The sequence below is a fragment of the Capra hircus genome, chromosome 20, assembly GCF_001704415.2.
Source record: "Capra hircus breed San Clemente chromosome 20, ASM170441v1, whole genome shotgun sequence".
In the NCBI taxonomy this organism is placed as follows: domain Eukaryota; kingdom Metazoa; phylum Chordata; class Mammalia; order Artiodactyla; family Bovidae; genus Capra; species Capra hircus.
This window is the reverse complement of record NC_030827.1, coordinates 69,283,627-69,307,894: the sequence shown is the minus strand read 5'-3', so window position 1 is coordinate 69,307,894 and position 24,268 is coordinate 69,283,627. Positions and strand designations below refer to the sequence as shown.

Here is a 24,268-nt window from a genome sequence, read left to right as displayed (position 1 = left end):
CACCCTACCCGCCTCGGGGGGCCACGCCCTGCCGGTTTAGGGGCACTTGTGCCAAAAGAGGTCGGGGGGGGGGGACGCCCGAGGAGGAGCCCAGAGCTCGGAGGAGAGGGAGCTCCCCGCCGGCTGGCACCGCGCCTCCGCCCGCCCCTTCCCTGCCGGCCCAACGGTGGGAAAGCAGGCGCCGAGGTGGTATTTTGTGAGCAAGCAAGACGCGCCAGGGCTGCGAAACTGCAGACCCCGGTGTCCGCCAGCTGTAAACCCGCGTCGACAGGTTGTCAGACGGCCGGGCGCGCCGGCCGGGATGCGGCCTGCGGGCCCGCCCCGGCCGCCCGGACGCTCGGCGGGCGGAGGTGGCCCGGCCGGCGCGGGGCACCACGTGCTCGGCGGGAGGGGCGGGAGCGGCGGGCGAGGGCGGGCGGCGGGGAGGGGGCGGGCGGGGAGCCGGGGGCGGGGCCAGCGCTCAAGGGGATGCCAATCAAAGCATCAACTTCAAATTGTGTCTGAAAGCCGCGCCGCCGAGCGGAGGGCGGCCGCCGCAGTCGGCGCGCGATCGCGGAGCCGGGCGCAGCCGGGAGCCGGGCCCCAGCGAGCATCGGGCCGAGGAGCGGCCACCGGCCCCCGCCTCCGGGCCGGCCCGAGCGCGCCCGGCCCGCGGCCCGCTGCCCCAACCCCGACCCCGGCCTTCCGCAGCCTGCGCCTGCCCTCCCCCGCCTCTGATACTTGCCCGCCGCTGCCGCCGCCGACTCCGCGGACATGTCCTTTCCGCAGCTGGGCTACCCGCAGTACCTGAGCGCCGCGGGGCCCGGCGCCTACGGCGGCGAGCGCCCGGGGGTGCTGGCTGCGGCCGCCGCCGCCGCGGCTGCCGCCTCGTCGGGCCGGCCGGGGGCGGCGGAGTTGGGCGCGGGAGCGGGGGCGGCCGCGGTCACCTCGGTGCTGGGCATGTACGCGGCGGCCGGCCCCTACGCGGGCGCGCCCAACTACAGCGCCTTCCTGCCCTACGCCGCCGACCTCAGCCTCTTCTCGCAGATGGTGAGTGCTCCCGGTCCACTCTCACGCGCTGCCCTCCGGCGGCGCGATCCGGACGCCCGGGCCGAGGGGGCGGGGGCCCGGGCGGGGAGAGAGAGCGGCCCTGTCCGGCTGGGCGGCGGCGGCGGGGAGCGCAGAGAGGCCGGCCCGGTAACGGCCCGGCCGGCGGGCCTGGGGAAGCCGGGAGATGGGAGGCCTGGGCCGCCCGGGGGGGGGGGTCCCGGTGGGAGTCGGGAGGCCCACGGAGCAGGCCCGGGGCCAGCGGACCGCGCTGAAGGTCGGGACAAACTCGTGCCCGACGCCCCCGATTCGGTGGCGGCGGCGGGGCAGGCGGGCCCCGTTTACCCGGCCGCCCCTTCCCGGGCCGCAGGCCCCGCTGAGCGACCCTTTCAGCTTTGGGGCCGGGCCCGGAGACTCGATTTTCTCCCTCTTGGGCAGAACTCTAGCGGTTGTATCCCAAGCACCCGAGGGAACCTTTTAAAGAAATAGAGGCGGTCAGGATAAGGCTGACAATGGAGATCGGACGGGCCGAGGGGGTCTCCAAGGCCTGAGTGCAAATTCGAAATTTAAAAACAAAAAAGGCGAAATAATTGTTGGCGTCTGAAACGGTGTTTGCTTTGACTTCCGTAAGTTGTCAAAGTTCTCGTTTCATTTGCACCGAAAAGAAAAGCACTTTTCCCCTTGCGTTATGTAATGGAGGATTAAAAAGAACCGTGTCCCTGGGCTGAAAGTAAATGCTGTCCTCTCAGCCTCCTGTCCCAGTGGGTGTCAGACACGGGGGTGGGGTGGGGAGTGTGCTGCAGAGTGAACGCTCCGCAGGGCCGTTGGTCTAAGGGATTCGTTTCTCTAAGGTCTGCCTGCGAAGTCTAGTTTAAAACTTCGGACTGCTGGGGACTGCACGCCGGGCGCAGGGGACGAGGAGGCAGCCCCCTCCTGCTCTGCTGCCCGCGGGGTCATGCCATTTGCAGGCAACCCCTCCCCCCGCGCAGGTCTCCCCACTCCACGAAGAAGAGACAGAAAATAAACACACAGCAACTGTACAGGAGCGGGACGGCCGGCGTGTTTTGCTGGAACTTTTCTTGTAGTTTTGAAAAGAAAGCCTATTTCTCTGAAAGCGACCCCAGCTGCCCTTTAGCTCGGTTGCTCTGGAAAAAGATCAGCTCCCATTTTGTTCTGGCGGTGGGGATGCCGGCGAAGCGATGAGAGATTTACAAGGTATCCTTTCAAAGAGAATTCCCAGCAGAGAGGCGGCCGAAATGTCTTCCTTACAGTTACAACCAAAATAATTAGAAACGTGCAAAGGACGTTTTGCAAAGATTAGGCAGAAAACGAAATCTGGCCAGAGAAACGTTGTCTGTGTGGCTTCGACCACCGAACTAAATAGTCCAAGAAATCTTCTGCTTTTTGCAACTTTCTCAGAGTCGGAGGTCCCCCTCTGCTAACACAACTCGACAGTTTTTACATGGAGAATATATATATATTTATATTTTTAAACAGAAAATTTGAATACAATTATGTGCCATTTGGGAAACCTGCCTGTGTTTGTGCAGGAGGGTGGGGGCCCTGCGATGAGGACCCGCTCCCATTGTATTGTGGTTGGAAACAGATGCTTTTTTTTTTTTAATGGCAAATTATATAGAAATCCGCCACCCCCCACCCCAACCCCGCAAAGGTATGTGTGAGTATGTGCGTGTGTTTCCTCCCGGACTCCCGTCCCTTCTTGGAAAGAAAGCCTAAATTCAAACTGAAATTCTAGGCCTAGGTTTTCCAAGCCCTTACTGTTGGGGATTTGGAAGTCAAAAGGTAAAATTGTGAGTGAATGTCCGTCTGGGCAATTTATGGTAATAATGAGGCCTAATGAGGTTGTTAGAAAGATAAAATGTTATTTACCAAAAAACCTGATGGGATAATTTGACTTGCTGTGTTTTACTACCGATGATAAAAAGAATATTGATTGCAAATAAATCACCGCCTCTAAATGCCTGCAAACAGTTTGTGCTTGCTAGCTCCTGATCAAAGTCAAACTTGAGAGGGGGCCGCGGAAGCGGTTCTGCTTCGCGCAGCCGGCGCTCGGGGCCTCGCGTTAATGTTTTACCGGATAAGCCCTCTTTTTGTATTTAAAAAAAACAAACGGTGTTTTTGTTATTGTTGTCGATCACGGCCGGGATTAAAATTTTAAATTGCCTGTCACCCTCTAAAGACCTTTAAGTGCGGGTGAGCCATTCTATGCAGATTTAACTTGGGAGCTAAAGGGAGTGTGCTTTCATTTAAAATTGCTGGCGGATTTGGATTCTCGGAAAACCCGGGACGGTTTATTTTGTTTGACCCCCTCAGGGTCGAAGGGGGGGGGGGCTGGGCTCTCGGTCCTCCGAGTTTGGAGAAACTGTGTTATCAGCCCAGTTAAAAGGTTTTCCCCTCGAGAGAGTGTGAGATAAACTTGGAAATCCGGGCTTCTGGAGTGGTTGTGGGAGGTGGGGGTGGGGGCAGTGAGGGCGGCCTAGGGAAATTCTGGGGGGCCCCGGCTCCCGCTGTGGTCTTCGGAGCACATTGCGAGGATTCTGGAACTTTTCTTGAGTGACAAATAAAATAAAATAAAAAGTCTCGGTGATTGGCGGAAGCGAGGCTTCTGGGGGCCGTTTGTGACCTGACCCCCTCTTCCAACCCGGGTGGTGCATTAGGGTCGGCTTCCTGCTCCGGAGCAGGCTGGACTCTCTGTCCCCGGCTCGCGCAGTTTCGGGACTCACCTCTCTCTGTCTCTCTCTCTCTGCCGCTTTCCCCCTCCTCCCTCGCTGGGCCTTGTGGCTGCAGGGTTCACAGTATGAGCTCAAGGACAACCCCGGGGTGCACCCCGCCACCTTCGCAGCCCACACGGCGCCCGCCTACTACCCCTACGGGCAGTTCCAGTACGGGGACCCCGGGCGGCCGAAGAACGCCACGCGGGAGAGTACCAGCACGCTCAAGGCCTGGCTCAACGAGCACCGCAAGAACCCCTACCCCACCAAGGGCGAGAAGATCATGCTGGCCATCATCACCAAGATGACCCTCACGCAGGTCTCCACCTGGTTCGCCAACGCGCGCCGGCGCCTCAAGAAGGAGAACAAGGTGACGTGGGGCGCGCGCAGCAAGGACCAGGAGGACGGCGCTCTCTTCGGAAGCGACACCGAGGGGGACCCGGAGAAGGCCGAGGATGACGAGGAGATCGACCTGGAGAGCATCGACATCGACGAGCGCGACGGCGACCAGAGCAATGAGGACGAGGAGGACAAAGCCGAGGCGCCGCGCGCCCCCGACGCGCCCGCGGCCCTCGCGCGGGACCAGGGCTCGCCGCTGGCGGCCACCGACGCACTCAAGCCCCCGGACTCGCCCCTGGGCCTGGCCAAGGAGCTCCCGGAGCCCGGCAGCACGCTCCTGCTGAGCCCCGGCGCTGCGGCGGTGGGCGGCCTGCAGGGCGCGCCGAACAGCAAGCCCAAGATCTGGTCGCTGGCCGAGACGGCCACCAGCCCCGACGGTGCGCCCAAGGCCTCGCCGCCGCCGCCTTCCGGCCACCCTGGCGGCGCGCACGGGCCCCCCGCGGGCGCGCCGCTGCAGCACCCCGCCTTCCTGCCCAGCCACGGACTGTACACCTGCCACATCGGCAAGTTCTCCAACTGGACCAACGGCGCGTTCCTCGCACAGGGCTCGCTGCTCAACGTGCGCTCCTTCCTGGGCGTGGGCGCGCCGCACGGCCCTCACCTGTCGGCGCCGCCCCCGCCGCAGCCACCCGTCCCTGTGGCCGCGGGGGTGCTCCATGGCGACAAGGCCTCGGCCCGTAGCAGCCCCTCGCTCCCAGGTATGGCACCCAGGGGCGTCCGCCCTGCCCCAGGCCAGGAATCTGAGAACCAGGGCGAGCCAGGGGGCAGAGGGGAGCACTAGCCGGGGAGGGGGCTGGGGCCGGGGGAGCCTTGACTAAGGGGTGAGGGGTGGAGGGGATCAGTGGCCCGGTGGTGGCGGGGCAGAGGGGAGCACTGGCGGGGGTGGGGGATGTACAGAGGAGCACCGGCCCGGGGAGGATGGCGTGGAGGGGATCACCGGCCAGGAGGGGCGTTGGCTGGGGGCACTGACTGCCCGGGAGGGTGGGATCCGGTGGCCACTGGGCTGGGGTTGAGCCACGATTCCTGTCTGAAGTAGAGGAGGGGAGACCAAGGCCCTCAGCTCCCCAAGAAAGCCTGCTCACTCGCTGGCCTCCCCTGGGGGATCGGGGGTGTTTTTGGAGGCACTTTCCAGGGGCGTTGAGGGGGGAGGCCCAGCGCCCCTCCGAGGCAGCCCTCCCCCGCCTGGGTCCTAAGCTCGGTATCTCCCCCTCCCTCCCAGAGAGAGACCTCCTCCCCAGACCGGACTCGCCGGCGCAGCAGTTGAAGTCGCCCTTCCAGCCGGCGCGCGACAAGTGAGTGCCCGTGGGCCTTCATAGCCGGGCGGTGGGCGAGGGGCGGGGGTCGCGGGTCCGGGTCGCGCAGCCCATGTGGACCGCGCGCGCGCGCTGGTCCTCCAGCCCCGCGGCGCCCCGGCTGGCTGGCGGAGTCCACCCGGGTTTCTCCCGAGCCGGGAGCCGCGTCGGCCAGCGACCCCGCGCCCCCTCTCTGGGCTCTCGGCTGGCAGAGTCCCCCGGCCGGGTTCCAGCTTCCGTCCACTGACAGCGCTGTTCTTGTCTCGCTGTTTCCCGCCCCCCGCAGCTCGCTGGCCACGCCGGAAGGGACGCCGCGGATTCTAGCAGCGCTCCCGTCGGCCTGATCCAGGGTCGTCTCTGACTTTCCCCGGGGGGAGGGGGGAGATCTTTGGGAGGGAAGGGATGAGGGAGGAATTAAGACAAATATTTCAGACCGGTGCAAAGGACAGATTTGGCCACGAAGTTGAGGACTCTCCCATCCATCGCTTTCTGCAGCAAGGGGCTCGTCCGACCGGAGCTCCACATCCAGGCAGCCCGGCCGGCCTGTGCCCGCGGCTCGGTGGCTGTCACCGTGCTCCGGGTTACTATCGGTTCGTTAAATGCCCCCACCACGTGCTTGTGTCTTCCGCCCCACCCCCTTCCTGTATATAGAGTGATTTCAGATTGTAAATATCGCGTCAGCGAACTTGTCTAAATCATATATTTTTGTCTAATAAACTAAACGAAATGGTGGCCCCTGCTGCTGCTGCTGTGTGTGGCTGGGCGTCGCCGCGGGCGTCCTCAACCCTGGAATCCGAAATCCTGGCGGGGGGCTTCTACCCCCTGGCTGGGGAAAGGGGCTCCTGGGGAGTTTCCGCCCCCGAGGCCGGTGCTTCTCAGCCTTTCCGCGGTTGCTGAATTTGTTAATGTTACCAGGGCAGTTTCTGTTTGGCAGTTCAGTTCAGAGTTATCTGGGCATGCCTTTCTCAGGACATAAATGAGTTCGATTTAAGGCAGTTTATAAAACGATTTTTTTTTAAGTGGGAAACGATGGGGCGGGGGAATGAAAAGAATTTTCAATCCTGTCCCCAAAGGAGAACTTCCTATTTGAAATCAATTTATAACCAGTTGTCTGAGCGGTGCACTGTGGCGTCAGGGCATTTCGTGGGTAGAATGAGGACATAATGGAGTATGAAATTTTGCTTTCAGTTTATTTTTTAGTTATTTGGCTAAATCACACTTGGATAAATTGGAAGTTTCTTTTCTTTTCTTTTTTGAAACACTCCTGCTGGCAGGCCAGGGAGGCAGCTAGGTAGCTCTCTGGGCTTGAGCGAGGGGGCTGCTATGGTGGCGGCGGGGGTGGGGGTGGGACAGTGGCAAAGAGGGGAGCGGGCTTTGGTCTTCCAGGGACGCCCCTTTAAACTCAGGCGCCCTGCCCTGGGCACACCCAGGGAGCCAAGGAGCCAATATCGCCCAGATGGCCGCCGCGCTGCTCGGGAGGCAGCCGGAGCGATGGTAGGAAACAAAGCGGGTGGAGCTTGGACGCGCGGGTGAGAGCCGGCCGGGCGCCTGGGGGGCCGCAGCGGTCAGGGCTGGGCGCTCGGAGCAGGGGGCACAACCTGCGCTTCCAGAGGGTGCCGGACACTCGGCATTGAATTCGTTAGCACCGAGAAAGCAAACGTTTATAAAACCGCCCTCGAGGATGGAGGGAGGCCGCGGGGTTAGTCGGCCCCCTGGGGCCAAGGCCGAGTCCCTGGTGCCAGGCTGGACATTCCCGACCCCCAGCCAGGCCCCCGTATTCGCCCTGGAGACCTCTGGGACCCGTTGTCCCCGGGGCTGCTTTCCACAGCTAGGATCGCGGCTGAGGGGATGAAACCGGCGGGGTGCTGTTCCTCTGCGGCGGCGGAAGGGGCGCTGGCGCAGCGAACGAACGGGAGGCGCAAACCCCTGGCCGCCCCCCGGCCCCGGCGCCGCGTCCTTCTCCAGCGCGTCCCCGCCCCCAGCCCCCATCAGTCTGAAGGAAGAGGCTCCCGCCGGGTCCCCCGGGCTGAAAGGAGCGCGAAGGGGCGAACACAAGTGTGCGGGGCAAGGGAGTGCCTGGGTGGGGAGCAGGGGGCGGCCGGGGGCTGGGCCTCGGAGCCGAGGGGCCTCCGCGGTCGAGCCGCGTCCCGTCCCTACCGACGTGCTCGAGGCGCCCTCTATGGGTTGCGAGCGGGAAGGGGGGCTGATGGAGGTGTCGGTCCTGGGGGTCCTTGGCTTTGGGGCTCTGCTTTGGGCGCCAGGCTCGAATGATGGCGTAGGGCTTTCTCTGTGTTCTAGAGCGCCGCTTGGTTGTTTGAAATTGAGAGGGGCGTGCGGTGCTGGGCTTGCTGGGTAGGCTGCTGGCATGGGGTTGGTGGGGGGGTGGACGGTGGGTTGGTGAGCCAGGAATCCCCTCCAGCCTTTGCCAGGAATCCCCACTGGGCTTTGTGAATCAGCAGAGGAGCTCTGACCTGTCCTCCTTGTTAGGACTTGAAGGGTCAGCCGTGCCCTCGGCTCTTAGTCCAGAGTCCTTGGGCAGAGCCTTGGGCCCACGCCTTGACCTCTGGGAAGCAGGGTATCCAATCCTGTGTCTGGGGAGAGGGCACACCTACCGACATCGGAGGAGGGGTGCTCTGCCCCTCTGATGAGGATTGGAGCTCCCAGCCCACAGACAGGTTGCTCTCCAGGTGGGCAAGGCGTTTGGGGAGACTCTTGATGCCTCTGGGAGGCTGCAGGTGGGATTCGGGTGGGCCCTGGAATCCTCTGCTTCTGGCCCAGCTCCACCCTTTTCACCCCTACCCCCAGTCCCCCCCCCCCCCAATCAAAGAGGCTGGTCCATGCCTACCTCTGTGCTTTCAACCCATATTTCCATTCTTTATTTCTCTCGAATACACTTGGGATCCCTGGGCCACACTGCTCACCAGGGGGTTCTGAGGCATCAGAACCCCGTGGCCCAGAAGTTGTGAAGGGTCTGTGCTCCCCTCCTGGGGACTGAAGCTCCCACCAAAGAAATCAGGTCGCCAGCCTCAGTTATGTTTTTCCTCCAGTGAAGAGCTAGACATGAATTTTTAATCGAGCGTTGAAAGGCATTTTTGTCCTTTGTGGGCTATTTGTTTACATCTCTCCAGCGCCTGCAGCCACCTAAGGGCGTGCACGCCGAGGGTGTGCGGTTCCCACAGGGAGGTCCTGAAATACCTGGGAGTGGACCTAGACACCCCCCTTGCCTTTAAAGCCAAAGTGGAAGTGTTTCTGGAACTTCCTGTGTGTTCAGAGGCGCTCACTCCTGCCTTCCTCCCACCCCTACCCAGGACAGTTTCGTAGGCTGACAGTTGTCTTATCAGGAGACCAAACCTGGACATGTAAGGGTGATGGACGTCCGCTGGATGAAGGCTGGCGACTTGGCCTCCCTCCTCCACAGGCACCGGGGTTCCCACAGAAAGGACCCCCCCCCACCCCAACAAGTCCGAACAGCGCACTTCTGTCTTTCTTGGGTCTTATTTGAGGGAAGAGAAGAAAGAACAAATCTGGTTCCCAGACCTCCTCTCTCTGCTCCAGACCGGCAGCGGCGTTGGGAGATGGCCCCAGGTGCGATTTTCTGGACCAGCCCCCTCTCCCCATTCCTGGCTGGAGGACTTGGGGAGCGGGTTGCGAGCCGTGTCTGAACTGATGACCTGCTGGTCTCTGAGATCGTTCCCACCACCCTTCTCTCCCTCCCTCGATCAATTATATTCACCACCAGCACATTTATCTCGCCTGCGATAGGAAAATTCATATTCATATCTTGGTTTTAGAGGCCTGACACTGATTAATGTAATACTCACTGTGACTCCAAGGGGCCGCCACCCGATGAATCATGCCCTATAAAGTTTCAGTTGTCCTTGTCGATGGGACTCGGCCAGGATGCTCAGAAGCCAGAGGAGGAGGGAGGAGAGGGAGACGGTGAGGTCAGGGTGGGCCCTGGTCCTCTCCCCAGATGCCGGGGCCTTGGGGTCCTGAGACCCCCTCCTGAGCCAAGCCCTCTTTCTGGTCCTGGCCCTGGGGTTCCCTTCCCTTCCCCATGCCAGTGGGCCCAAGGTTGCCAGGTGGCCGAGGCAGGGTCAGGCTGGGGCTGCTGAACGCGCTGGCGAAAGTGATGGGGCTACCCGTGCACCAGTAGGAGCAGGGTTTTGCCTCTGGGGCATCCCAGCTGGAGGTGGGGAAAGGGGGGAAGGAAGCCAAGTCCAGGGAGGGTTGCTGGTGGGGGCAGCTTGGCACAGGTTTGGGGTATACAGACGGCAGGGGCTTGGAAGGCCTGACCAGCCTCTGGCGCGCTCTGCTCAGGGCCTGGACCGCTGGGGCCCCAGTGCGGGGATGCAAGTCGGCCAGGCGCTCAGGCCTCCCGGGACCACTGAGAGCCAGACAGAGGAGGCTCTGGTACCCCCACCACTGAGAACATGGCCTGCGCCTTGTGGGCCTGTGAGGCACCAGGCCCCGGGGAGCCTCCTGCCTCACCTCTCCACCCCCCACCCCCCACCAGGATGCGGCTCCAGGTTTGGTGGGGGGGAGGCGGTTGGTGTGTCCGGATTGAGTGGCCAGGGGGCACAGCTAGGAAGTAGAGCGGGTGAAACCTGGGGTGGTGACTGTACCCCGCCACCTCGAGGGGTCCCCTGAGTGTATGGAAGGAACCAGGGCCCCGGGAAGGGTCTCCTGGGCAGGGCCGTCCACCCAGGGCTGGCTGGTGACTGGTCTCTCCATGTGAAAAGCCACCTGCTCGAGGCTGTGCTGGGGACAGGAGCCTGCAGGTCTGCCCAGGGCCCCGCCCTAGTCTGAGCTCCCAGGTGCCAGACCTTAGAAGGTCCTCCCCCAGGGACAGCTGGCCCAGCTCCTGAAGCTGGACATGGCCCCTCTCCCTCCCAGGATGGATGTCTGAACGTGGGCCCCCTTGGGGGTAGTGCGGGGGGTCAGAGGGCCTGGCCGACCTGGCTGCACAGTGCTTTTAGAGAGCCCAGAAGTATTTTACTTCCTTTTCAAATAAAAAGTGTTTCTTTTTTCGGTGGAGGAAAACGTGTCAACAGATACGATCCATAGAGTCACCTTTAAAATCCAGCAGCCTTCACGCCGCTTTGTTTATCGCTTATGTTCCGTAGAGGAGCAGGCCCAGGGCCCCTGCAAGTCACCCTGGGGCAGAGGTCCCGGAGGGCCCCAGGAGTGGCCGAATATTCTGGAACTGCCTTAAGCGTGAGGTCAGAGGAGGAGGGGGGCCTGAGCCAGTTGCAGGAGAGCGGGTGGCTGGCAGCCCAGGGAGGGAGGTCCCTGGGCTTGCTGGGCCTCAGGGCTGCCTCTTCCCGCCCCCACCCCCAGCACCCCCTGCCCACCTCCTCGGGCGGGGCGCAAGGGCAGCCCTTTCTGCGGCTGCCGTTTTGGTTTCTGCAGACGCCGCGGGTGTCTCTGATCCCCTAATCCATTTATCCAGCGTCCTGAGCACTGGCTCAATGCAGGGACACAATGGCGCGGCTGCACCAGGGGGCTGGGGTGGAGGGCGGTGCACCCAGGCACCCCTCCCCCCCACCCCACGGTGCCCGCCGCCCCCAGGGTCCCCTGCGGTGACACCTTCTAAACCGAAGGGCTTTTATTCTTAATTCCTTCCACTTGAAGCTGACCTTTCCGATGGGATGATGCTGCCTGGGTTCCTCTGCTCGGGGAGGGGCTCAGGCGGCCAGGGCTTGGGGGCTGGGGCGGGGGTGGCCGCGAAGGGTGTGAGCCAGGCGAGCTGGTCACTTGCAGCCTGTCCTCCCTGCCTCCTCCTGTTTGCTTGTTTGTCGCTGCTGTGCCCAGGCTTGTTACTGAATTTTAAACGTATGCTTAATTGCTGGGTCCTCCGATCGCTGTGGCAGTGTCTGAAAATATTAAATACATCTGCGAGACGGTGGGCACCAGAAATTAAAAAAGGTGCGGGCTGCGCTGAATGCTAAGAAGATCTCACAATGAAGTGATTAACATTTTTATGAATAAAATTAATCACGCATTAACTCTGCAGGCACAGTACATCTGAAAGCCAAATGTGGCCCCACCAGCCCCCTTTCTTACACCGGAGAACTTCTGAGGCCTCCTGGGCCCAGGGCAAACATCCAGCCATTAGGAATCTCGGAATATTTATGAGAGGATGTGTCAATAACAGCTATCTGAATTTAAGGCAAGGGAAAGAGAAACTCCAAAAATACCACCACCGCCAACCATATAACGGCCAGATTAAAAAAAGCAGCTGGCAACTTTTTTTTTTTTTCTCTCTAGCAAACGCTTGGTCAAAACTGGCCTTTTCCGTGCTTGGCTATTCCTGTGGGATTGTGTGGACCTGGGCCCGAGTGCAGCAGGCGGTGATGGGGGAAGGTGGACGAAAGTGCTGAGACCCCGGCAGTGATGGGTTCCCTTCCCGAGAGCTCTTGTCCAGGGGGTCAAGGTGCCTGGGGACACGGGTGGAGCCCAGGGCGGACCTCCGCGTTATTAAAATTTCCAGCTCTGCAGATAATCAAGCGCGACTTCTCGTGTGCCTGCCTGCCTGCTCCTCCATTCTGATCTCTTGCCGCTGTGGTTTTGGGATTATTCCAGCAGGCTGTACAAAGGGAAGCAAAGGCATCTGCAGGGTCGCTCTGCAGCCCTGGCGACCCAGCGGCCTTGCCAGTTTGTTGGGGCTCCCAGCTCGAGTGTGGAGCAGAAGGTGGAATCAAAGCCGTGCGTCTCCTCCCCTCTGTGCCGTCCTCTTTCACCGCTGTGGCGAATCTCTCCCAGCTCCATGAACCAATGAAACAACGGCCCCTGTTTGAGTTGATATATTAATATTTACTGAGGATTTGCCAGGTCGGGGCTAAGTGTCAGCAGATCGCTGGGGCTGTCCTGCGGGAATAATTAAACAAGCCTCGCCGCACTCCATCCTCCTAACATCTTTATTAATCTTTTTCATTTTCCCCTTCCCCCTCCTGAAAGAGTACATTGAAATATTGCTTTTGCAACCTTGGAGAAAGGTTCAGACTAAGTAACGGGGAAAAGACGGTGTGGGCGATGTGTTTAGCTGGGCGGGTCTCCAGACCCTCCCCTGGCAGGTGTCTGAGGGGAGGGAGGTCCTGGTGGCTGGCCCAGTCGTGGTGGTTTTCACCTGCCTGGTCTGACACATTTATCCTGAACAATCTGCCGGAGACAATCCTACCGTTTCCGAGATGCGGGCCACACCCCAGCCATGCCTCATCGTCCACTCTGCAGAGCAAGGGGCCACCGGCGGCGGCTTCTGGGTGTCTGCCTTTTTCCGAGTGATTATAGGTTACACTTAGAACAAGTTGGACAATTGTCTTTAATAAGCTTCATAATTAGTGTCGGGACGTCTCATTACAAGTCATCGCCTGTAGCAGTCCTGGGCCAAACAGCCCTTCTGCAATCTGATTTATTTTTTATCAGGCAGCAGGGCTGTCTGGAGTTTTTGTTTGTATAATGGGGACCTGCACCAGGCCCCCAGTGTAAAAATACCACCAGGAAATTAATTGCTTCTGTGTGGATCAACCACAGATGTGTCCTGTTGCTCAGGATGGTATATTTTTGACTTTGCTATCCCGGGGTGAGTAGCGAAAAAAAAAAAAATATGAGAACCAGCAATGCAAACACATTGGCATCACTGTAGATTCGGTGTGGCAAAATTGAAAACATGGGGTTTCAGGGGAGGACGTGCAGGGAGAGGCCAAGTGTCTGGAAAGATTTTCTTTTTTTTTCTTCCTGTTTTCTTTCACAATTCTATTGATTTATTTGTTTATAAATGGATATATGTACGCCTTCTAAACAGACCCACCCCTGGGCAGACACGTGGCTGGGATGTCTTATAATAACAAGCTCTGATGGAGTGGCTGGCTCCCTGCTCTGAGCCTGAAAGCAGGGCCCTGGTTGAGGCCCATGGTCTGACGCTCTCCCAGCCCAGTCTGGGCTGCGTGTCCAGGCTCCAGCCCAAAGGGGCCTCCGGCAGCTCTGGGTGGATGGGCCTCGTGTGTGCTCTACCTTGGCATGTGTGTGCATGTCACGCGTGAACAAGCCGTGTGCACAGATCTTTCTCATATGTCTTCGGTGCTCCTCCCTGGGCCCAGATATAAATGAATACTCTTTCATCACATGGATTAATCCCTACATTCTGATGAGGTTGCAAATGCCTCCCCTCACTTAGAACATTCAAAGGATATTTTAAGACTACTTCATGCCCAGTTAGGACTTGGCCCTGGTATGCTCTGTCCTTGGCACCGGACATTGTTGCCGGCGATTCTGCATGGATCTCCACACGAGGGTGGGTGTGTCGTCCCCATGCTTAGTCACTCAGTCATGTCCGACTCTTTGTGACCCCGTGGACTGTAGTCCGCCAGGCTCCTCTGTCTGTGGGATTCTCCAGGCAGGAATGCTGGAGTGGGGTGCTGCGTCCTCCTCTAGGGGACCTTCCCGACCCAGGGTTAAACCTGCATCGCTGACGTCTCCTGCATTGGCAGGCGCGTTCTTTAGCACAGCACCGCCTGGGAAGCCCGTGTAGTCCACCAGGTCCTTTGACTCTTTTAGAAGAGTCTGATGAGCTTCATCCTCCTCTTCGTCCTTTTTGAGGCTGTGTGATGTCTGGTTTTCATGCTTAGCTCTGTGTCGGGATGGAGTTTGTCAAATTGACCACAGCCGACTCAACTGATTTATGGAAAAAAAAAAAAAAAACAAGAGCAGAGGTGAAGGCGGATCGCATGATGTCATGATAAAGGGCATAAAATGCTGAGGATTGGGAGGGAAGATAAATAGGTTTCCTCCACGGAAGAACGGATTGCTGTGACTCTGGGCTCCTGTGGATGCCACAGGCGCTTCTGCAGAGACGTCATCTCTAGAACGTCCCCGGCTGGGCTAGCAGGGTCCTGTCCCCGGGACGATCCTAGCAGTCCCTCTTGGGGTTCTACATCGCTCTGAGTACTCAGGTCTCATTGACAGCAAACGCGTACAGGCGACAGGTGGGTGGGGGCTCCCTAACAGAGCAGCACGCAGGGGACCCCTTGCTGGTTATGCATGAGGACACCGGTGGGGGGCAGGGCCTGGGGGGCGCCACCTCCCAGCGTCCAGATGAAGCCAGTGGGTGAACTTGGGGAGCAGAGGCGGTGAATGGGACCCCTGAGTGCCCAGGGTGGGGTGTGTGTGTGAGAGAGACAGACAGTGAGAGGCAGAGGTTGAGAGAGGTAGACTCAGATGAAAACCCAGACCCACATGTTTCCTCCATCCTCCTTTCATGATACCTCCCACACCCTCCCCTCAGGGAAAAGTGTTCAGACACCTGTTTCCCAGCAGCTCCCGCCCCAGTTCCTGTTTCAGCAGGTGATGGGGGGCGGGGCTGGTCTTTTGCATATTAAGTTATGGTCATTCTGAAAGCCAGGTGGAGCCCACACCTGGAGGACCATAGCCTGGATCCCAAGCTGCACTCAATTCCTTCCCAGTAAAGAATCAGCTGGACGGTCACCCCTCCTGCCTCGCTGACCCTTAGCTGGAAGGATCTAAGCTCTGCAGGAGCACACAGACCCATTTTCGGTGGGCAGTCTCGTCTGCATTTTCCAGGCGGGCATCGCGCAGTGTGAGCTCTGCCTCTAGGCCAGCCCCGGAGTCCCACACGCCTTGCTGAAGTCTGTGCTGAGCTTCCCGGGGAAGGTGGACCTTCCCTGACATCCTGCTGAGCCCATGGCCGGAGGGGCCATGCATCAACGCCCGGAAGTAAAAAAGGAAGTAGTGAAATGTTGCCTGTCCCCGGCGGGTCCCACATCCGTCACGCCAGCAGTCTCTCCAGATGCTTCCTTCCAGGATCTCCCCCAATTCCGAGGGTCACGGGTTCTCTGTGCCCGACGTCGACTGTCCGTGTGGACAGCGTCTTCTCTCTCACGCTTCATAGGGTCGAGAGTCAAAAAGTAGACGGCAGTTGTGCTCCAGTCGTAGCTGGACGGATACAGGAGTGAGGCCGCCTCCTCCAGTGAACAGCCATGATGCGGGCGCCTGATGGGAAACTGTTGTCCCCATTCCTCCGGCTCCAGGAGGGACGAACCACTGTGGGCAGCGTCACCCGAGGAAAGCTGAAGGCGGCCCACGGCTGGCTTCCACCCTCAGCGCCGGGAGCCAACCACAGCACCTGCTTCAGGGCAGGAGTCTTGAATCCGAGCACCCGCTTGCCTGCTCGTTTCCCTCCCTTCTTACCATGGGCCATGTTGCTTCAGTTGTGTCCAGTTCTTTGCGACCCCATGGGATGGAGCCCACCAGGCTCCTCTGTCCATGGGATTTCCCAGGCAAGAACACTGGAGTGGGTTGCCCTTTCCTTCTCCGGGAAGTCTTCCCCACCCAGGGCGCGGACCTGCATCTCTCGTATCTCCGGTATTGTTTTCTCCCCCTTCTTGCCCACACCTAAATATAAAGACAGGAAGGAATTTCTCAGCCAAGTTTGAAAGCAGCCTCATCTTTAAGGACTGAAGTTGTTTTCTCCTGGGAAATACTTCTTCCCATTTCTAAGAAAGAAAAACAAATTAAGCTCTAAGGAAGACCCTCAAGACCTTCCCAGACATCAAATAGCTGTTTAAAAATGAACAACACTTTGATAAGCTAAGTATAAATGGATCAGAATCATGTGGCTTTGGTTTTCCCTAAAAGGCTTACTTTGAACCCCAAATATCTTTAGAAAGTTTGAGGTGTCCAAATGCTCTGCATTTGGGAACACCCAGCCATCATTTTAAGGGAATGGACTCGATACACATGTTTCTGATCTATTCGCAATGATCAGAGTCAGCTGCTCGTTTTGGAGTGCTTTTGATGTGCAGGCATCCCTCTGGGCTTTAAAAACCCTCCTGCAGCATCTCTTCCCTCTGACGGCAACTCCGTCTCCCCAGAGTTGCCGCACTCCTGCTCCGCACATTACAGGTATCGCCGCACGTCTTCCACTTCCACATCTCGGGGAGGATCTGACCCGTGACGATGCCTTTCCTGGGTTAGGAACATATGGTCTCAGAAGGAGGGGTGAGGAGATCTCAGGGCAGGTCGCTGTCTCTGCCGACCTGTTAGGGGTGACGGTCCCCCGCGGCTGAGCTACGGAAGATGCTCTCTGGACGTCCACTGACGGAAGGAATCTTGTTGATGTCACCTTCATTTTGGTGAGCCAGAAGCCAGTGAGCTGCGGCCCCGTGTGATGGTAAACATGATTCACGTCTGGGGCAGTTAACACCCACCTGCCCGCCACGCAGCCTCAAGGGGCGACTCCAGGCTGCCCTCCGGTCTGGGCATGTGAGCCACATGCACGCGGGTGTGCAGAGTGTGGGATATGGCGGATTTCAGATGAAAGCTCACGGCCACAGACATTGTCCTCTTGGCCTAAATTAAGATGTGTTCATTCCTAACGCTTGGAGTTCCCTGGCTCAGTGGTCAAGAATCTGCCTGTAATGCAGGAGACGCGGGTTTGTTCTCTGGGTTGGGAAGATCCCCTGGAAAAGGACATGGCAACCCACTCCAGTATTCTTGCCTGGGGAATCCCATGGACAGAGGAGCCTGGTGGGCTACGGTCAACGGGGTCTCAAGAGTCAGACACGACTGAGGGACTAAACGATTCCTGACATTTAGGGAATGGCTGCTGAGTGCGGATGGTGTTTGATTTACCTGTGATAATAGGGAAGGGGACAGTTATTATTTTCTTAATTTCAGGGGTGGGGGCCTGGGGTCAGGAATCACCCCAGAAGCCCAGGGTTCCCATGACGCTGGTTGCCAGAATAGAACGGAGAGGTTTCCAGGCTCCTTCCGAGCCCCCTGCGCCCCCGGTCGTCAGAGCCCCACGTGTGGAGACGGTCGCGTGACGTGTGCCGCCACGTGGTAGAACTTCCCCGTTCCATCAGAGACCTCTGTCACCCCCAGATCCTTCACTCACCCCTGGGGATGGAGCCCGTCCGTCCCAGAGCTGAGGCATCTCAGAATCTGGTTGTCATTTTTCTGTCATCGGGAGGCGAGGCTATTTTTCTTAGTGTCTTTTTATGCCCAAATACGACAAGCTGGCATGTCATTTCCCACACTGTCTGTGGGAAGAGGACCTGGCTTCCCATGGATGCAGACATTCGTGTCCCGTGTCAGCCAGGGCACCTGCAGCTCTGAGGACTTGGGGTGCAGTTCATCATCCCAGGCATCCCGGCTGCCGGCCCCACGCACGAAGATCCTGTGCTCCTCCTCCCCCACCTTCCCCCTCCCCATCCCTTCCCGCTCCTCCCCCGCCTCATCCCTTCCCCCTTCTCTCCCACCTGCCCCCCTCTCCCTCCTCCCTTCTCTCTCTCCCTCCTCCTCCCTTCTCCCCCCTCTCCCTCCTCTCGTCTCCCTTCCCCCTCCTCCCGTCTCCCTCCTCCCTCCTCCTATCCCCCTCCTCCTGTCTCCCTCCTCTCGTCTCCCTTCCCCCTCCTCCCTCCCCCTCCTCCCTTCACCCCTTCTCCCTCTTCCCTCCTCCCTCCCCTTCTCCCCTCCTCCCCCTCCTCCCTCCCCTCCTCCCCGTCTCCCTCCTCCCTCCTCCTTCCCCCCTCCTCCCCTCCCCCCCCTCTCTCCCGTCTCCCTCCCCTCCTCCCTCCCCTCCTCCCCTCCCTCCCCCTCCTCCCCTCCTCCTTCCCCCTCCTCCCCTCCTCCCTCCCCCTCCTCTCGTCTCCCCTCCCCCCCCTCCTCCCATCTCCCTCCCCCCCTCCTCCCTCCCTCCCCCTCCTCCCCTCCTCCCTCCTCCCTCCCCCTCCTCCCTTCTCCCTCTCCCTCCTGTTTCACAGCCCCAGCTGGGTCTGTCTCCCATTCCTGAGACTCGTAGACTCCCTCGGGCACAAAGATCCTTCATCTGCAGGTAGAAACACACGTGAGCCGCCAGGTTGCAGTGAGCTTTCCAAGGGCCCCCAAGTCCTGTGGATGGAGAAAAGGGGGACATTCCCAGCAAGGGGGCCAAGGCGGCCAGCGGGTGTTACGGGACAAAAAGCGGGGGTCCTGCAGGGACAGAGAGGAGGGGGCATGCTGACTGGGGTGCGGGCGCCTCCCCACCGCAGGGCCCGGCCCACTCACCCCAGCTTCCAGGTCTCCCCCACATGGAAGGCCTCATCCTCTGCCCTGAAACAGGGAGACTCATAGGGAGAATTTACCAGGACCTGCTGAAATTCGCCCCTAGGAGCGATGACTCTGTTTGACTCTGTTTCCAGCTGGATCTCGGCTTCTGATCTAAGTGTGTCCCGAGTGCCCCGTTCTCTGCGAGACAGCCCGTGCCAGCCCCAGGGGGCTCATGTTCCATCTGGACCGAGACCATCTCCGTGGAGGGCCCTGCCCATGGGGCCAGCCATCCCTGTAAGAGGGGCATCCTGACTGTGAGGCCGTGGAGTTGCTCCTAGTGCCCAATGGCTTAAGGACGTCCCGGAGCTACCCATGACTTCGGCCACTTCGCTTGAAATCAGACACTCCGTTCTGGTGAAGGGGCTCGGGGTCACGCAGGGATCGGAATGTTCCAGCAGCCAGTTCCAAGGTACTGGAAGGAAAGCAGGAGGCAGGGCTCCCTGGGGAGGCTGAGCTCGGGGAGGGGTGTGCCCAGCCAGCCAGTTAGCGAGCTCCTTCCCAAAGACATTTCCTCATCCGCAGGGTTTCTCTTCAGAAGGTCCACGGCTGCAGCTGCCCAGGGCGCCCCCATCGCATCTCCCACCCTAGTACTTGGCTTTCTGGGTCGGGGGTGGGGGGGCAGGAGCATGCGGGGGTGTCCCTGTGTTTAAACACCATACAGGACCCTGGGGACACATTCCTTCCTGGAGGACCCAGTCCTCACTGTTTTCAGCAGACACGGCACATTCTATGGTAACTTTCCAAGAGCCTGCAGTGGTAGGCCCTCTTTCTGCCGGTGGCGAGAACACATTAAATGCAATTTGCTACTTGCCTTTAGTGTCTTAGTCCATCAGGAGAGCATTAATTGATGGCATGAGGGCTGTTCCCCGCACCCAGTGCCTGGGAGGGGGGTCTTCAGGGAATTCTCGGAGATAGAGCACTCCTGTGGCTTTCGTGTTGCTCCCTCTCTGTATCAGATGAGATGCTCTAAGAACAAGAACAGCTGGGGATTCTGTTCCTCCAAGTGCGGTTTCCAGCCCTTCTGGTTCATGCCTTCGGTGAAAACAATTAACTTTTGTATATTTCAGGATACAGGCAGGACCTTGTGGAAATCTTATTTAATTATGTGCTATATTAATGTTATATTGATTATGTTATTGCCTGTAAATCCAGTTGCTTAATAAAGCTGCAGTCATTTTGCAATAAAGTTGTGTTTGCAGTCAATTAACGGGTGTCTGGGGGCAGACAGCTATGTGCAGGGGGGCGTTGGCAGGAAGAAAAGTTGTCCCAGGGCTGAAAACCAGAGGAGCCAGCAGAGAACATCAGTTATTTGTGCACACGGAGGAATGTAGGGAAGTGTGTGTACACAGTTGGGCGAAGTCCAGAGGAAAGGCGTATGCCCCATGCACTTATTTTTAGCATGGGGTCTGGGGACTTGTGAATGGCCGCCTGTATGGGCGGACTCTCCAGGCGTTGGGGCAGCGTCTGTATGTGGAGCACGGTAACGCTTGGTTTGAAGAATCCAAGAGGCTGATAACCACCAACGTTGGGACCACGTGAAGGCAGGGGAGAAAGCATGGTTCTGCTCCTCATTACACTGACTTTCACGTCAGAGAGGCACATCCCCAAGTTCACAGGAAATGCCACAGCCCCTCTGAAGATCGCGTCTGCTGTAAATACCATTCGGCATGTGGTCCGGCTTTTATCTCTCCTGCAGAGACTGCGCGTCATGATTTTCACATCTGATGCTAAACTCAGGTCCTTACAGAATAAGGAACAGCTATTTCTTTCTTTCTCATCTCTAGGGATGTGTCCAACATGGCTGTCCTCAAAACAGAATAGGAACTGAATATTGAAGCTTTACAAATTTTTTTTTTTTAATGATACACCATAGCAAATGAAAGATGAGCCATTCCTCAATTCAGAGAGATTAATTGGTCCTTCCTATGAATGAACATTCTCTGTCAATCAAGTAGTGAGGTTTAGGTAATCTTATTTGGAGCAGGCCGATGGTACTATCGTGACGATGTGTCTTTGGCCCCAAGGGTAGCATCTGTGTGTGTTCAATTGCTAAGCTGTGTCTGATTCTTTGCGACCCCATGAACTGCAGCCAGCCAGGCTCCTCTGTCCATGGGATTTCCCAGGTAAGAACACTGGAGTGGGCTACCATTTCCTTCTCCAGGGGGTCTTCCTGACCCACAGGATAGAATCCAAGTCTCACACATTGCAGGCAGATTCTTTACTATCTGAGCCAGCATGGGACCCCAGGTGTATCATCGAAGAGTGTATAATCCTGTGATCTCACAGTGAAGGGGATGTCGGTGACCAGCTTCCTGTCATAGGAGGATCCCCAAGGACCCAAGTTTGGGGGTGACCAGTGCGCCCTGACTCCAGCTTTGGCTCTTGTTAGTGGCAAACAGCTTTCACCCATAAGGGAGAATGTAGTTTTTCCTCCAAAGCTCGGCGGGTCCTGCCAATGAACTTTTCCTGTAGGCTCGTCTGTGCCTGGGATCTGATTTACCTGCCGCTCCTCACTCTGAGCTTCGCCCACACCAGTCCCCGAATGCATGCAGATAACCATCCCCAGGGGCTCCACGGGGGCATCCAGGTTAGATGGTTTGTCGCTGTCTCTATTCCAGATGGCAGTTCACTGCCAAATTTCCAAACGTCCTTAGTAGAGAATGAACTCTCCACCTCAAACCAAACTCAACATCTCCCAGGCTGCTGTCCTTTTGGCTCTGAGGACCACAGGGTGACGAGAGAGTCTGCGGTTCTGTGAAAGGTGCTGAGGTGTGGAGCAGGGCTCCACTGCTGTATCATCGTTTGAGAGAGAAAGATGCTGACTGTCACCAAATGGGCGTGATGGCTGAGTATTCAGTGACGCCCAGGTGTTAGAGCTGAGAGAGGAGCACAGACCTTCCCATCGAATCCAACAACCCTGAGTCTTATGCTCAGGGGCTTCCCCTCCGTGACGGACCTGTGCACAGCTCAGGGGTCCCCTCCTGCTGGGGGGAGCAAAGCCCTTGAGTCAACCAACTGCCTTCGAAGGTGTCGGCAGCCTCCTTCATCTTAGCGTGAGTCAGAGTTAGCTCTGAGACGGCTGAAGACTGAAGTGGGTTTTTATTCTCTTGAGAACAAATGTGGGAAGAAGACAGCCAGCGTGGGAATGGGGTGCATGCCTAGGATGGGTTGGGGAGCAGAAATGGAAGTATTGGGGGGCAGAGGCCTGGCCTTTCTCAGGTCAGAGGGGCCCGTGCACTAGGAGGCATCGCAACGCCCAGAGTTAGGGCGGCTGCTATGCCGAGTGCTGCTGGGCCCGGCCCCTGCTGGGAGCCTTGTCTGTTACCACTGAGGCCAGACACTTGCATAGAACCCCTTACGGTCCTAAGAGGGAGAAGCATATAGATGTCTGCACCTCCCCAGGAAGGCGGTGAGGGGACCCTCTGTCCCTGCCTCGGACAGGGAGACACGCCAGTCCCCCAGCTGGGTGGGGAGTCAGGGAGGTGCCCGGCTTCGCAGAAGGCAGACGGTCACCCTGCAGTCCCAGGAAGGTGCAAAACGTCGTCACGTGTCCACCGCAGCCCACCATGGACAGGAGCGTGGACCAGCGGGAAGGACACACGGAAATCACATGCACATCACGCGGGGGTGGGGCCAGGACGGGCAGCACCTCTGGTGAGATTTTGGGAAAGGAGAAGTAAAGGGCTTCCCACTCCATGTGCTCCTTGGAGGTGAAAAGTGACCTCTGGGGAACACACTTAGACCCAAGGGTGTGCTTCCTCAGGGGCCTCCGTACCCGGACCCCACTGGAGGCGTGTCCTGAGGGGGTCTCTGTCCACCTGTAGTGGGATTCTCCCAGTGAGTGTGGCCAGGCCCCCTCTGTCCCCAAACCTGAAATGTGTCAGCAGGCTCACGTCTCAGATAAAAGCCCCCAGTGGCATCCCTCAGAGTCTAAATTGAAGTGATACAAGTTAACGTTTTGGCTCTGAAATGAGTTTTTTAAAAGAGAGCTTTTGCAAAAGATTAAGCAGCACGGGGTCACTGGGCAGCTTGGAGAATGTCTTCCTGCCCCTTATTTGTATGATGGGGCCCTGTTCCCTTCAGGACAAGCACCAGGCCCCCACTAGGACAAATGCGGCCGTCAGGGTGGATGTAGAGAGGTTGCCGATGGTCCCGGGCCGGGCAGTGAACCCACAGGGCTGACTGCTTTCGGACATCATGTTTGATGCCAAGTTAACCATAATTTCCTTTAAAACATGTGTCTTTTCCACTTCTCTGCCTCACTACATTGGTTCTGAAAGTCCTTCTCTGTGTGATTTTTCTCATCATTGACACTTGCGGTTATTGTTCGCTCGACAGTCACAAAACATGAGTTGAGAGATGGAAAGTGCATTGCCGTGGGTTTCGGAGCCCAGGTTGGGCTGTGACTCTTGCCTGCTCACTGCCTCCGTGATGTCCTAGATTAGGACAAGACGGTGGACTTCATTGAGAACCGTGCGCTTGCACTTTTCTTTCTTACAAGTACAAAGCACGGACTAACCCCGTGGCACAAAATTCAAATGCGTGAAGTGCACACACGCACATACGCTCACACAAACGTTTATGACTCAAAGATTTTACGAAAATACACTTACCGTCGCCTGGGCAGCACACTGTTTTCCTTCCTCTTCTGTCTTAGATGCTGACTTCCACCAGCTCAGTCTGAGCCATGATCTGTATCCCGGCAAACAGCGATGACATTGCCTCCCAACAGGTAGAAAGAGGCTAGAACAGGAGCCTCAGCGATCACGCCAGTGGGCGTGTTTTTTCTACCACAGGAAGACGTTCAAGCAGAAGATGAGCTGAGATGCTGGGGGCTTTTCCTCTCCCTGGAATCGTGCTCTAGGGCAGGGTGTCTGGGCTTGGTGATGCCCGAGACCCGGGGCCCTCCACCTGGGGCCCTCCACCTGCCTGCTCTGCCTCCTGGGTGGGTGGGTACAGAGGACGCATCCCCCCAGGGTCATGGGAAGCCTCAGAATTTCCAGGGACCACACGCCTGGGATGTCACCCTGCAAGGAAAATGGAGGTGCCCTCCTGATGTTTGGAGTTTTGACGAGCAAGCCCAAGGACAGGTTGGTCCAGGCTGGCCCAGACCAGACCCCGTGTCTGAGGTTGTCACAGAGCCCACCAGGCAAGCCTCTTGTTCCTGAACTCCTGGGGTGCCACCGGGCTCTGTGTGCACGTATCCAGTGAGTCGGTGGTGGTGGTGGGGGCCGGTGGAGGGACTGAGGAGAGGGTGACCCTCAGTTTCTGCTCTTCACGCCCGTCGTCCACAGGACCCCGTGAGGCTGGTGGGACCGGATGTCTTCAGGACTCTCAGCAAGATTTCGGACCTACAGGGATCCCACTTGCATCTGGAAATCTAGCTGCCCGACCAGGGACATGTGAGAAGCAAGGAAGAAGGCGCTTATGGTCGAGGCTGCCGTGGGGTCCCCAGAACCTGGGGCCGCTGCCGTGTGTCCCCACTGCTGTGGAAGCCCAGCGCACTGAGCATGCCTCCTCATGGGTCCACGCTCCACGGACGCGGCCACTTCAACCTCCTCCCTCCCGAAGCTCAGCACCCGCCCTGCCCGCTGGCCCCTAACCCCAAGCGCTAAGCTCAGCCCCTGAACCCTGAGCCTGGGCCCGTCCTGCGGCCTGCGACCCTGTGCCGAGGCCGGTGGAGGCCCCCTTCCTGCCAGGGCTCCTGTGCTC

The 24,268-nt window shown here is 58.5% G+C and overlaps 1 protein-coding gene across 2 annotated transcripts; it reads left to right on the top strand.

Annotated features, from left to right (window-relative positions):
- Positions 526-19,741, top strand: IRX1 (iroquois homeobox 1). 2 transcript variants are annotated; one of them, XM_018065740.1, is made up of 4 exons: positions 526-1,029; positions 3,835-4,855; positions 5,377-5,449; positions 18,649-19,741. In XM_018065740.1, exons 1-4 carry the CDS (start codon positions 754-756, stop codon positions 18,806-18,808), a joined length of 1,530 nt encoding a protein of 509 aa, XP_017921229.1. In that variant the 5' UTR covers positions 526-753; the 3' UTR covers positions 18,809-19,741. The 2 variants fall into 2 exon arrangements, with proteins under 2 accessions (XP_017921229.1, XP_017921230.1); XM_018065741.1 differs by lacking the exon at positions 18,649-19,741 and adding an exon at positions 5,736-6,181.